Source organism: Lutjanus erythropterus, chromosome 20 (assembly GCF_056507025.1).
Source record: "Lutjanus erythropterus isolate fLutEry1 chromosome 20, fLutEry1.hap2, whole genome shotgun sequence".
NCBI lineage: Eukaryota > Metazoa > Chordata > Actinopteri > Lutjaniformes > Lutjanidae > Lutjanus > Lutjanus erythropterus.
In genome coordinates, this window is record NC_139336.1 from 2,304,324 (window position 1) to 2,319,809 (window position 15,486).

General features: G+C 35.0%; 1 protein-coding gene across 1 annotated transcript in view; it reads left to right on the plus strand.

Annotated features, from left to right (window-relative positions):
* Nucleotides 1-5,961: 5,961 nt before the first annotated feature.
* The window catches only part of LOC146307996 (LIM/homeobox protein LMX-1.2-like), a 78,494-nt gene continuing 68,969 nt past the window's right edge, over nucleotides 5,962-15,486 (plus strand). The window contains exons 1-2 of the mRNA XM_084746321.1: nucleotides 5,962-6,084; nucleotides 10,496-10,682. Coding sequence (XP_084602447.1) covers nucleotides 6,018-6,084; nucleotides 10,496-10,682 — 254 coding nt within the window. The 5' untranslated portion in view covers nucleotides 5,962-6,017. The remainder of the gene's footprint in view (nucleotides 6,085-10,495; nucleotides 10,683-15,486) is intronic.

Consider the following 15,486-nt stretch of genomic DNA (forward strand, 5'->3'; position numbering starts at 1 on the left):
CATCACACAGACAACATTATAAAAACGTGTTTACAAGGACGTCAGCTGCTGATGATTTCCGAACAAACCGGTTTACAACTCTCTTTGACAACAGCTGCTTGTTAAAATCAGAGGATGATGGGAGTCAATGTGTGGCCCACATGTCATCAAACATCTTCACTGAGCTTTGACGCTCTTATCGTCATGCATACATGTGCGGCATTACATTTACAGGCATCTGATGGTTAAGAAGATCAAACCTGCTCCTGTCTTTGTGTCAGTTTTACACACCAGCTGCTGGATAATTAGTAGAATGAGCTGTTAGGGAGTGTGTTAATTAAGCTTCTCTCAAAACTAGCATGGCACAGTGGTCTGATTAACCCTCGACAGGCCCTGGGGCCAAAACGAGCTGCAGGCCTCTGGTGACCTGCAGGTAAATATTTAGATAAAGTGGATTTCTGCGAAATTGTTTTGTCATAAATTTAATTTGCTACAAGTTTCATTGTGTTTGTCATTTGTTCTCACATAGCAAAGAAAACTCTCATGGATGGTACAAACCAGAGCTACAAGGAGAGTGAATATTGCACTTACAGTTGTACATTAAAACTGGTGATAAGAGCCAGACTGAAATAAAGAGCCTTAAAGCTCCAGAGTGTAAGCTTTACTGGCAGAATGTGGAGGAAATAGAAACAATATTTATATATATTTAAACTTGTTTTCATTAGTTAATAATCATCTGAAAATCAGTGTTTTCGTTACCTTGGCATGAATCTTTCGGATTACTGGTTCCCAACCTGGGGGTCAGACCCCCACTAGGGGTCACTGAAGCTTCACACTTGGTTGTGAGCCCTTGGTTTTAAAAGGTGCAAAACAGTGATACTCAACTTGGGGCCCTTCAGACAAATCTGGCCCCTGATAGTGTGTTGGGTGGCCCTTCAATCATTTTCTATTTCACAATGAAAATAAATTGATTCACACTAGGATTTTTATTCCTTTGTTTACACATTAGTAAACATTCAATAATGTTGCTTGGCTGTTAGTGGGGAAGTTGAATTTTTGCCCACACAAAAGAAAAGAACATAAAAGAATTTAAATATGCTGATCATCCTGTTCGTGGAAGGAGCAGATTATATTAATCCCACATTTGACTGACTGCATGATGGAAGAGATTCCAGTTATGTTTAATCTTATTAGAGCCAGACAGATTTTAGTCAGCTGATATGATCAACCCAATATTTGCTTATCACAGCTATGTTGGTGTATCTGTTGTTTCATTTTTATTTTATTTTATTTACAGAAAATAACGCAATATTTTGTGTTTTATTTGTTTTTTTTATAGACAACATCTGATCATTGTTCTTTATTTAAGTTCTGTTTATGTTTTTTTTTATTTCTAGTTATTTATAATTATTAAAAGTACCAGTGAAAGTTTGCCGTTTCAGTGCCCTGATGTCGTTTTGGATTTTATATAAATATCATCCAATATACTGATATCAGAATGTTTTTACTGCCTAATATTTTTTCTGCTCCAAACCTCAAGTATCAGTCAGGTTCAAAATGTTATATAACTCTTTCAAATATAAATGACACATTTTCAACTAAACTGCAACTGCTGCTATTAAATGGAGTAAAATATCTGATTTATCTGTCATTCATTCAGGCCTGGCATCAATCATTGTACCAAGTTAATTTAGTTAATAAGTCAGTTAATTTGAAAACAAAGAATTACAAAGAAAGATGAGTTACTGGTATATTAATATTTTTCATTTTGTCCTATAATAGTAGTTATGTTTGTTTATTAACTGGTCCATCGCCTCCTGTCATTTTGCAAAAGTGGACTCCAAGAAAAGAAAGTTGTTTCTCTCCAGTGTGAGAAAACTCAAGTAAACTGAATGAAATTGTTATTTTGAAAGTTTAGATTATTCTTTAAGATATAAACATAAAAAAAATAATCTGACCAGGATAAAGGTGAAGACCTGAACATCAGCTGTATTCACAGAGCCTCACTGTCTGCTGAACAGCCTTGTCCTGCGTTAGAACAGTGCAACCAAAGAGTTAGAAGAAGAAGCCTATTAAGTATGTATGATTGTTCAAAAAACAAAAAACAAACAAACAATAAAAGACAACACCAAAAGTTCCTAACAATAAATTAAATTAACAGTAAATAATCTGCACAGAATTTAAACTGCTGGTTTTACACAAAGCTCCAGTGGTTATTTTGTCACTATTTGTGTTAATTATACACTTTATCAGTTGTTCTGCACTGTTATTGAAATATCAATAAGATATGCAAGTTCTGTTGCCACTGTATGTTCTTCAGCACATTAGGAAGGGGAAGGTGAGACAAGATGTTTGCGCTCTGCAAAATCACAGCTGATTGTCACTAAATCCTCCACACTGCTCCTTTAAGGCTGTGGTCTTATTTCTTTTTTTACCTGAATTTTCTAAAAAGTGCTAAATGAGTAAAAATCATTATTATTATTATTATTATTAGTAGTAGTAGTAGTAGTAGTAAATTAATTAATTAATGTCAATAAAAGAACAGAGGTGTTAACTGCCGTTGCCTTATAACTTAAGTCACTAGAGCTGCAACGATTAACTGATTAACAGACTAGGTGTGTTGATAATAGTTTTGATCTTTTTTTTTTTCTTTTTTTTTTAAATGTCCAAATTCGTAATATTTTCTGGTGTCTTTACTCCTCTCTGACTGTAAACTGCATATTTTTAAGTTGTGGACAAAACAAGACACTTGAGGACATCATCTTGGACTTTCACTGCACTGACTGACATTTTATGGACCAAACAACTAACTGAGAACATGATTGCCAGATTTATCAATAATGAAAAAAGTCAGCTGCATCCCTAAACTTGAGATATTTCTTCATACTAAATACAGATATATAAGATATGATGCACTGTATGTGACTTCAGTTTGCAGTTGTAGGTCACCTGTTTCTCTCATCCTTGCAGCAGCTCTGCACTCTGACCTGCAGTTTTCTGTTATTGGTGAGTTTCAGCTTCTGACCACAGGGCGTCAGGATTGTCTGCTGTACGGAGGAGGATCCAGTCTACTTTTCAAAAATAGGAAAGAATGGTTTTGATTTTCTGTCTGAACGTATTCATATTATGACCTTGTTCAAAATATCTGAATCTGATGAAAAGAATTGAATAACTACCTACTTCTTCAGATGGAAGATACAGATCCTCACTCAAACACAGCATGAATGTTTAATGCTGTTGCATACAGCATGTTCAGAGAGGTGTGGAGAAACTATCAAAGCCATGCAGGGATCATCCTCAGTCTCACAAAACAACTTTCATTCATGAAAATGAGACATTTAAATGTAACACTTTATATCTATAATGCATAATTATTTATGAGCATACTTATAGCAATGTATGATAAGCACATAAATATCCATAATTCTTTATAACAAAAAAAATATACCAATATATACATATATATATATATAATACTACATAATTCATTATAAACACTGTTATAATACATACAATGCATTACTTTTCTCCCAAAGTAAGTTCAAATTTTAAGATGTGTTATGTTATTTCATTTTTTTATTCCATGATTGTCTGTTCTTGAATAAAAAACATATTTACATGTCTTCATTTACTCTTTTTGAAATCTGCTTTTGTTTTCCATTTGAAATCTTATTTTATTATAAAATCTTTGACAGTTCCTTCACAAACTTTGAGTTTGTGTCAAACGTTTGAGTCAAACGTGTGGTTGAATATACATGACTGCCTGTCTCATTGCTGTCTTAACAATGTTGTTTTTTAAGGCTACCTATATATATTTTTTGTGATGTCCCATTATTATTATTAAAAATCTGAATGGTTCTTCTACATAATCTCTCTTTCTCTAAAAAAAAGAAATGATAGCTTTACTGTTACTGTTACTTTACTGTTCCTACCCATACACACTGTGTATATATGATAAATAGACTGACTGTATCTGGTTCCTCTGATATATTTGTAAAGATCTGGAACTCTTTCAGGAGTATCATCTGTCACACTGTTTTACAAGATATCTTTTGGTGTGATAATTTCTTTTTTCTAATTAATCATCTTGCTTGGTAATTGCCTAATATATTATGGTTTTATGTTTTATATCAGCCAGAGGACAGCTCTGACGTAGAATGTGTCCTCGCGCCCCTCGTCAATTAAACATGACCCGCGCGCATCTTTCAGTATTTAATTTCTCTTTGTTAATTAAAAATCTTGTCGTCATACATGAGACAACACAGATCAGCCAGCTGATGAATGCTGCTCTTTATTGCTGCTCGCTCAGCTGATCTCAGGCCTGCCTGCGGAGCAGAGATGATCAACGTTGGACGTTTATTTAAACTGCAGGTCAGATCTGTACGTTCACACCGACGTGATGTTATTTGTGTGAATTAACATGAATGTGACAAATCAGACTCATCATGCAAATTCACAATCAGGCTGCACGTGCACAGATCGGATCTCAGATTGATAAACATATTTCATATCCTTTTTTAAATTCAACACAACATCAGTCACATGTCCAAACACCCCGAACACGTGGAACTAAAACGACTCACATGACATGTAAAATATTTCAGCGTAAATGTCCTTAATAATTCATCACATTTTAATCTCAATAAAATGTTTCCACGAGGAGAAAAACCTTATAGTGTGTTTGTACACACACAGTATTAACAGGGCCGTAGGATATTTGATATTTGAATGATTTGATATACGTTTTTTTCTACTTATTTAGAATTTTTATATTTAATTTGAGTTAAATATTCAATACATTATAATTCTTAACCCATTCGTACAAATTGCAGGTGTCCAGTCAGGGGTTCAGGGTGGTCTAAATGCTTCCATTATTATTATTATTATTATTATTATTATTATTATTATTATTATTATTATTATCATTATTATTATTATTATTATTATTTACGAAAAGATCACCATGTTAATGAGGACAAAAAATAAGACAATATATGTTTAACATTTACCTCAGCAGTAGAGTTAATTTCACGCATTCGGTTTGGTCAAATGAAAAAAACAGCACTCTGGGTTAAAGAGTTCAACCCAGCACGTGTTCTGTCCCATAGATGACCAGTGGTTGGGTTTTGTGTGTGTGTGTGTGTGTGTGTGTGTGTGTGTGTGTGTGTGTGTGTGTGTGTGTGTGTGTGTAATAATCCTTTCATTTTATTGTTTTTGCAGTCGTCAAATAGAAAAAATGCTGAGTCTAAACATACTGGAATCAGCCTGTAAAATATTATGTAGATTTTAAATTGTGATGTCAAAACAACACAAACAAAACAAAATAAATAAATAAATAAACGAACAAACAAACAAAAAAAAAAAAAAACAGAAAAAAAATCCAGAAGAGGAAAAGTGTCCAGCCAGTGGAAATGTTTTAATGGAGCACAACAACAATAATCCTCTGGTAAAATCAGAGTTGTTTGATTGGATGTTACCTGTTTTAAATACACTTATTGTGTGTGTGGATATTTGATTTGATTCCAGATGATACATTTAGCATCAATTTAACATTAATTCATAAATCAAAAGAAAATGTTTACATCATCTCAATAGATTAGTAAATTACAGGAATATAAATGACCACAGGAATATAAAGTTAGCAGTGTGAGAGCAGTGAGGCTCTGAGGACTGACCGAGCAGCTGCCGCTGGAGGCGGATCCATGCGGAGGAGAGAGCGCGCTGTGCGGAGGGCAGGGGGACTTGTGGGGGGGGGGGCGGGGGAGGGCTTCTGTCCCCGCTGTTCTTTGAGAGAGGAGGCTCCGGCTCAGGATGGCACATCGAGTTCAGGACTGCTGGAGCCTTTTCATCCCGTACATCTGGATTTACAGCTGCTGATGCCTTCTTTCCTCCCCTGCATGTCTTTCTTGGACACTGAGAACTTGTGAAGTTTGAACTTTGCGGATTTAAAGAAGTCCGTGTCAGAGCGGACTGAGGGCTGAGACGGTGAGACGGCCGGGACCCGAGCAGCAGCTGAGTGTTTATTATAAAAATAAAAGATGCTGAACGACATTAAAATCGAGGACCGTCTGCGGACTGATGCGAGCTCTCTGGATGATCTGATCGGTGAGTTCAGTTTTCTGTCTCCACCAACTCCAGCAGTCCAGTCTGTGATCAGCCTGGACACAAGACTTCTTCAGTTTGACAAAGTGTCAACTTTGATTCAAAACGTGAAATGATGATATTCTCAGTCTGTTTTCAGTTATGATATTTATTCATTTCTTGTTTCTGTTGTTTAGTTGTTCATTTTCTTTCCATTCGCTGTTGCTGCAACCGATTTGAAAAAGTCTTTTTTTTATTTTTTTAGGCTGTTCAGTTCAGTTTGATGTCACTGCTTCTAATATGAGCCTATAACTAGATTTTTTCTCTTCTAATGCTGATTTTATTAGATTTATTTATTTTGGTTTAATCAGGGCCAGACAGTTCAAAGTGAAAAACTCTTTTTGAGGACAGATTTTTGTTACAGATGGATTTCTACTCGGCTAACATCTATATAATAATAATTAATGACCGAGCAAAAGCCGATCACATCAGTCTTTATTAAAACAGTATTTGTATGTTTATTCTTCTTCGTCAGCTTCACACTGACTGTGCAGCTTCCTCCTTGTTTTCCTGTTTTTTTTTTTGTTTTGTTTTTTCTATTTACTTTCTACATTTCCTGGTATGATTTTAGGGGAGTTTATGTTGTTGTTTTTTTTGTTGGAGACTAATTTTTTATTTTATATGTATTTAAACAGGAATCAATAATTTCAGCTGAATTAAGTTTTACATCCAGCTGTTTTAAACCTGCATCAAACGTTATAATATAGCTTTTCTATATTATAGGATAATTATTAATTCATATTTAGGCTACAAAATGAAAACAGAGGACTTGGCGCGTATATATTTGCACACTAAACTGTTTTCATAATAACGTGGTGACAGTAATTCCTGCCTGGATTGTGTCCACAACCGAGGGGTTTTATTTGTAAATGTAGTGAATGCTCAGGCCTATATGGAAATATGACTGATGTTTGCTGTCACCATGGTGATTATGAGGTGACGTCGGCCCTGACATAAAGGCCACATGGATGCAAATGAATGATAGCGTTATCTTTTCTCTTCACTGTATTGTAATGGAGAGAAAGAAAAGTGCAGCCAACTCCGGAAAAATAGTGTTCATTTTATTGACTTATTCATATGACACGTTCAATGGAAGAAAACAAACAAACAAAAAAACAACAACAACAACAACAAAAACCAAACAAACAAAACAAACAAAAAAAACAAAACAAAACAAAACAAAACAAAAAAAACAGTACAATTAAACAAGAGAAGACAGAGTGAAACCCCCCGAACCTTCATATAAAAAACGACCAGGATAAAATTAATTCTTTCACCAAACAAAACAAAACAAAACATGAAACACTCTGCCATAGTTTGATTTCGATTTTTTCATATTCTGTCTGTGAAATAATAAATTTTATTCAAATAGTGCCTTTTACAATACATTTTCACAAGATGCTTCACAGAATAAAAATAACAATAACAGGAATCACGGAGGCGCTGAATATTAAGAACAACATCAATAAATAATATAAAGAAGAAAGAATAAAACATAAAAATAAGTAAAATAAGGGAGATATGCAGAAAGCGAGAAGAGAAATATCAGCCTACAGCTTTAAAAATGACATTTTAAAATCCAGTAGCGACCTGTTCCTCTGCTGATCCACAGACCTCACTCTGAACACTTTTCATTGGTGCTTTCTGCAGGCCAAAAAACTTCTATAATAAAACATACATTTCTATCTGCATGGCTGGATTACATTTTGGCAACTGCGATTTTATCTTCTTATAATTTGAGAGAACTGATCCTTTAACACGCAGAGGACACAGCTGTATGAGAGCGGGCCGTCAGGTCACACTTTTTGCTTTCACTTCAATTTCTAGGTCTCAGTACATCACAGTCACTCATTTATCATATTAAAAGAAATAATGAAGTTTTGTTCATAAATGTATAATCTGAATATTTTTATACTTTTCACTTTAACCCTAAATGCATCTGACTGGCTGCGGGGGAGGGTTTTAAACTTTACATAATGAAAAACACTGAAGGGAGGGTGGGTCGAGTAGTCAGGTCATATGACTTCGTAAAAATATTCTAAAAATATATTCTAAAAATATACTCATAGTAATTTGTATCAAAGTCCAAGATGGCAGCGTCCCTGGACAGAGACACTGGCCTGACACTGAGTAGGGTGCTTTTATTTATTTTTTATTTTTTTGTATTTAATCAATTTGGGACCTGATTTTGTTTTAGAAAATTGATTTTTAGACTTGTTTCTATATGTATATTTTTCTTGAAAAATAATGAATTACATTTTCACAACCTTGATAATCAGATATTAAATGTCTGTATTTATGTCTGTATCTTATCGCCCAAAAAAAAAAAAAAAAAAAAAAAAAAAAAAAAATCAGATGTAATTGATTATAATAAGTATAAGCATAATCATAATGAGTCAGATATACTTATGTTTTGAGGCCTATAATCTACAGATAACCAACATATGATATGTATAATATGCAGTTGTGAAATATGAATCACTCTTTTTTAATCTTAAATATATATTAATGTTAAATTTATGTCCTAACTGAGATTCAGAGTGTAATTGGAAACTAAAGATCATATTCTGAAATGTGTTTATCTTAGATATATTAGAAAATAGCAATTAATTGATTTTCGACATTTTTTATATGTGCTTGCCCATTTAAGGGTTAATATAGGGTTACAGATGGTGAAGAACAGAATGAGAATTGTGACAAGTTGCCTTGTCAGTTGTCAGACTATGTGAGGTCTGAATGATATTAAGCCGAGGCTTTTCACACTCATTTTTGCAGTTAAAAATCAGATTTTTTTAGACAGATGTTTTTGTGTATTATCAATATATTCCAGCCTCACCGCCCTGAGAATTATGTTGGGTGGTGTTCTGCCATTGTTGGTCTTTCATCTGTAATTTCAAACCTCATTAACAGGATTCATTATGTGCTTTCTTCTGTCTTTATTTTCTTCCTTCTGTTTACATACTTTCCTACAAAGAGATATTTTATCATTAAAAATCCTTTACTAATTAAAGGCTTATTACGTGCCCTCCTGTGTATTTTAAAGATTTTGTGGCCACATCATTTCTAACAATTTAATTACTAATAATGCTGTGTGTAACAGTATATCAACACATACACACTGTTATTTAAATATTGCATAGCAATCACCAACTTTAGCAGCTAGCAAAGTCAGCTTCTGTAACACTGCGGCTGGATAATGAACATTGGGACTTCCTCCCCTGGAGTGACATATGTATTTTAGCTAGCTACATCAATGCTAGCTATAGTACAGGTCTGTGCAAAAATAATATAACTGAACAAACTTTCTTATCACAGTGTTCTTGCATAAATAACGCCTTTTTTTTTTTTACTTTTATAGTTGAAAAATATGAAAATTGTTCTCACCTCAAATTACAGTGACATATTATAATGTCTAGAACAAAATGACTGATGAATGATGACAGTGAGTTGCACATGCAACTGTTAGACTCAGATAGCATCATCTGGTGGTGGAGATATAAGCAGTGTGACAACCTATCCATGTGACGAGATGCCCCGTTTCATCTTGTAATCACAGACACACAGTCCATGTGAATGCAGGACCATTAATTAATTCTGTCAGTGTTTCCTTAGGACAGTGGCTCCAAAACTAGGGGGCCACAGAGCCACAGCAGGGAGGGTGTGAATGCCCAGGGCAGAAACTTGAATCTTTTTTATTAGTTGCTTCCCAAATTATGGTTAATGGTTATAATAACTGTGAGGTGGTGGGGGGCTTCTGAGAAAGAAAAAGGAAAAGAAGAAGTTTGGGAACCACTGCCTTAGGATGTTACCTACATGAATGTACAGGGTCTCCATAAAGTCTCTTTACAATTTAACAAATTTATTACAAAAGCAAATGAATAGACAAATCTGTGGAAGTTATTACAAAATGAAAAGTAGATATTGAAGTTTTTTTTTGCCTCATTTAATACACTTCTATATGGGCACCATTAGTTGCATGAAGCACATCAAGACAGTACTCGATTTCTTGTCATGTTCACTGTAGCACAGCCTCATCAATGGTGGCAATGGCATCAGTGATCCTTTGCTTCATGTGTGAAGCATGAATGTGATTAAAAACTTTGATAACCACTGAGTATGTAGAACAAATATGATTAACATATCTCATCAATTGCTATTATAATAATTTTTTAAATTGTAAAAAGACTTTGTGGACAGCCTGTATATATAAGGTTTTTGGTGGTAAACTGTATAATGTGCAGTAATGAGTTTGACCTCCTGAGCCCTGTGTTCACCTCCTCCTCTCTGCTTTTACATTAATCATTCTGCGACAGCTCATGAGGCAGCCGTAAGGCCGACTGCACACTTAAAGGTTTTCTCCTCTCATGTCTTCCAGGAGGTGACTCCCCACAGCAGGCCGTATGTTCCGGCTGCACGCGGATCATCTCAGACCGCTTCCTGATGCGGGTCAACGACGCGTCCTGGCACGAGGAGTGTCTGCAATGCACCGCTTGTCAGCAGCCGCTCACCTCCACCTGCTACTGCAGGGACACCAAACTGTACTGCAGGACAGACTACCAGAGGTAAGACTGCAGAGACAAAAAAAATACTGCTTCCAGTACACTTCTAAACAGCAGGGACACCAAATTGTACTGTAGGACAGACTACCATACCACAGGGACACCAAACTATTCCTCAGGACAGACTAATAAACAACAGGGACACTAAATTGCACTACAGGACAGACTAACTATACCTCAGGACAGGCTACTTGACTGCAGGGATACCAAACTGTACTGCAGGACAGACTACAAGAAGTGAGACTGCAGGGACACCAAACTATACCACAGGACAGACTACCAGACTGCAGGGACACCAGAGGTAAGGAGCGTTTCTTCCAGTACACCGTCCTGTGTGCTGGGTCAGCCGTGTGTTCAGTGTGAAGTGTGTGTGGTGCTGGTAAGTGTTGAAAGGAGCTTGTATTAAAAAAAAATACATTTGCTTATATTTGAGCTGTAGCCTGTTGGACTAAAGGACATTATGAAGTTGTTCATTTTAACATAAGGAGCCTCTTTTGTGTTTGAAGCTGTGCAATATTCCAGAAGTGCTCCTTTTCTCTGTTGTTTCTTTTCACCTACACAGCAAAACAATTTCACAGTTCAACACTTTTTTTCATCAGTGCTCAAATAGTTGAAAGCACCAAAAACTCAAAGTATGGCAATAACAAAAAAAAAAAAAAGTCCATGATACAGTATTTATCATGATATTAAAAAACAGAGAATGACATTATTATTAAATAATAAATCTGATGTGTGCAGCATTTTTGTTTGCATGAAATGTTTCTGCTTTCCTTCTTTAATAAAATAACAAAAGTAGAAGCCATGACGTCAACATGTGCAAAAACTTGGCATGAATTATCTTTGGCAATGAATGTTTGAATTATGTACAGCAGCAAAACAAAACACTGCAGCAGTCAGCAGCAGTCCTTTTATGAAATAAAATAAGAATAATGAAATAAAGTAAAATAATAACCGTGTAATATCACAGTTAATATTGATAAACTCTGTTACGGTCTTGAGACATTTTTTATTGTGATATTTGATGTATTGTTACATCCCTACTGTTGAGTTATTCAGATGGGGATTTTAGGATTAAAAACACATTGAATGAATCAACAAAGTTGGCATTAATTAATCTAATTGAATTGAATTTTACTTCATTTAACTTTATGTCGACACACATGCCAAGGTTCATCATTATGAAAACAATAAGATTCTATACAACAACGAGAACACAGAAATACAATCACTGCAGTCCACAGTGAGTAAAACACATCCAGGTGTTAATACCAGTGTTTTTTAAAAACATGAGCAGGACCCAGATGATGGAACAATTTACAAAGTATTCAGATCTTTTACTTCACCAAAAGTTTACCAAACACACTGATTAAGTAAAAGTCCTACATGTAAATTTTTACTATTTATTGTAGTAAAAGTACAAAAGTATCCACACCAAAATCCCAAAAGTAAAAGTACTCATTATTAGAATGGCTCATTTCAGAATAATTTCTATTATATTATTGGATTATAATTATTAATGCATTAATGGGATCATCATTTAAATGTTGCAGCTGGTAAAGATGGAGCTTTTATTTCTGGGTGGCTTCATATATAATAACTCATCATGTAATCTGCTTATATCCTGCCTCATTACAAACCTTTGTCACATGTGTTATCATTGCAAAAAAATATGTATATATTCTGTAAATTATATTCTGTATAAAGATATCAGATGATATATTGATATTTTTTCCAAAAATCCAGAATCTGTCGGGTCCTCGTCGTGATAGGCTAATATTGATTGAAAATACTGGCCAACCAAAATAGTTTCTGTTGCAAACTGTGTGAGGTGACGTGTAGAAAGAGTCTGTAAAAATCCAAATATTGAAAAAGAAAAATAATGTGACCAAAACAACATGCATGTTCTGCTCAAAGCTGTGAGCTAGACATTTTTGGAGATAGCAGCTCCATGTGTTTGATGTGTGTGATGTGGTTGTGTGTGATGTGAGCAGTGTTGTTGGTGGGGTGGGGGGGACCCCACTGCAGCTGGGTGGTCCTGCTCTCTGTTGTATGGAGGTTCTCCAGACAGGCTGAGCAGTGTGCTGACAGCGGGCCGTCTGACTGTCACATCATGTCTCTGCTGGGCTCCTCTCTGAGTCTGTCTGCTTTTCTTAAAGAGCTTTTGTCCACTCCTGGAGCTTTACACACTCGCTGCCATGTGTCCCTGCTGCACGCTGGAGGTCTGAGGACCTGCACTGGGCAACAAACATCGCACACAAAATTACAACAGAGACCGTGCAGGCCATGCACACAGATGTATTTCAGTTTGTTGTTTTTTTAAATTTATATTTATTTATATTTTGATCTATATTTATTATTATCTTTACTTTCTACATATGAGTTATTAAGAGGACAGTTCACCCTCAACTCAAAAATACATATTTTTCCCCAGACCCGTAGTGATATTTATCCCTCTGGATAGTTTTGGTGTGCATAGAGATGTCTGCCTTCTCTACAATACAATGGCACTTGGCTTGAAAAATTCAAAATCAGTGTGGCTTTACACAAATCATGGCCTAATTACTCAAGATAATCCATACATCTTGTTGTGAGCAGTTTCATAAAAGAACTACTTTCTTTTCTACTAGAAAGAAATTAGTTCCAGTAGATTCAACTGCAGAAAGAAAGTTCCTACATGAAGCCGCTCACAACAAGGTCTGTGGATTATATTGAGCAAACAGGTCATGATTTTTGGAAACAGGTACTGGTTTTGAATTTTTAAAAAGTAAGCTGTCAGACATCTCTTTGGTTAATATCAATCAAGAAAAATCTAGATGGATAAATAGCACTGAAGGCCTGCATGGGGTAAAATTTGTATGTATGATTTTGGGGTGGACTGGCCTGTTCAAGGTTTAAATAAAACCAAGAAATGCACAAAAGAAGGTGAAAAAATCAAAATAAATAAGACTAAAAAAAATACAATTTAACAATCTAATTAGGTGAGCAAATATCCTTAAAACAGTTAGAGTACAGATGATTTATGGAAAGGCAAGTCTAACTAATATGCTTTAAATGTGTGGCCTGATCTCAGCGTTTCGGGGCCCTGCTGCCAATCTCATCTGGTTTTTAGCCTCAACCTGGGAGCTACTAACTAGGATCTCAGGCTACATTCAGGCTCATATGTGGTTAGTAAGTCAGAAATATAGTCAGGAGCGGACCCCATATGGGTCTTTATGTTGATCATTAAAATGTTAAAATGGAAATGTACAGGCGACCTATGACATCAGGCTGAAGCAGCTGGAGTTTAACTTGATCGCACTGACTTTGATAGGAATATAATGAGTTCCTAAAATCAAAATGAAATGAGATAAAAGTGTGGACAACATTTTCCTCATGTTTTTCACATAAAACGGATGCATAATTGGTCTTAATTGACACATCATTGAAGTTTAAGTTTGTCATCAAAATGATACCAAACTTTTACCATGGCACAGTAGTCATGTGAAGTATTGATTTAAAAATGTATCTACATTATTATTCATTATAGTGAGACATTTTAAACCAAACTCCAATAAGCAGGGGTGTGTCCAGACTTTTTTGACTGGGGTGGCCCAAGCAGTAACTTATACAGTGGTGGCCACACATATACACAGACACACGTCAGAATATAATTAATTTAGCATTTAAAACATTAATAACATTCATTTAATTTTTCATATTTAACTGAATTACTAAACTTACGGTATATGACTAATTTCTTACATTCCTGTTTAACATTTTTATGACAAAGATAAATCGTCCTAGTCCATAGTCCTTTCTTTTTATGATTGATTGTTTTAATTATTATCTGTCATACATTTACCTGCTTGCAGTATATAATTTTTTGCTATTTTGTGAGTAGCATCAAGGGAAGTTAACATCCTTGTATACACACCTGTGCAGTAAAATAATCCATGAAGTAAATTAACTTTGTAGAAAAATAAAAGTAGGCTACACACAAAAGAAGAAAATACGTATATTAAAAATACTTGTAAAACATCGGGTTGAAACTAATGTCTTGCCTCTCACTGGACAGATAGCCAATCAACTTGAGGACAATGGGGTGGCACTTGGGGTGGCCAATAAGATATCAGGGCTCCTGCCTACTTAAGAAATATTTCTGTGTTCTGATGAGTTGTAGAAAACCCTTTGAGGGGTCTATCAGGAGTTTCATGAAACCAGAGAGCCAAGTGAGAATTTGTGTTTATGAGTTAAGATTCCAGTGCATCAGTTTTAGGTGGATTTATTGTCAGAATATTGCTGAAATATAATATTCATAGGTATGTTTTTATTAATTATTATTATAATGATTAATCACCTGAAAATAATAATCCTTAGATTGTTGTTCCTTTTTCCACAGAGTTTGCCATGATAAGGGGAATAAAAACTAAATATTGATACACTTGAGTATTTCAATATTATGTTTTGCGATCCTGTACTGATTCTCAAGAACACTGTATCATGCATACATGCAAATATTGCATGATAAATAAATATAAATATTGTTGCAATCTATCTGCGCTGGTTTATTTTATTTATTTATTTTATTTATATGGTGATCTAATCTTTACACTATTCAGTTTTTCTAAAATTAGATTAAATAGCAATATATCACAGTATCAGAATATATCGCAATATATTGAAACACTGCAATCGCTGTACCATGATATGTATCATATTGCCAAATTCTTGCCAGCCCAGATTCTAGTCCAGAGTAGACAATTTCCAGATTTGGCATTTCGTAGTTCATGTAAGTTTCGTGGCCAGTGTAGGTTCTCCTACTCTTTTG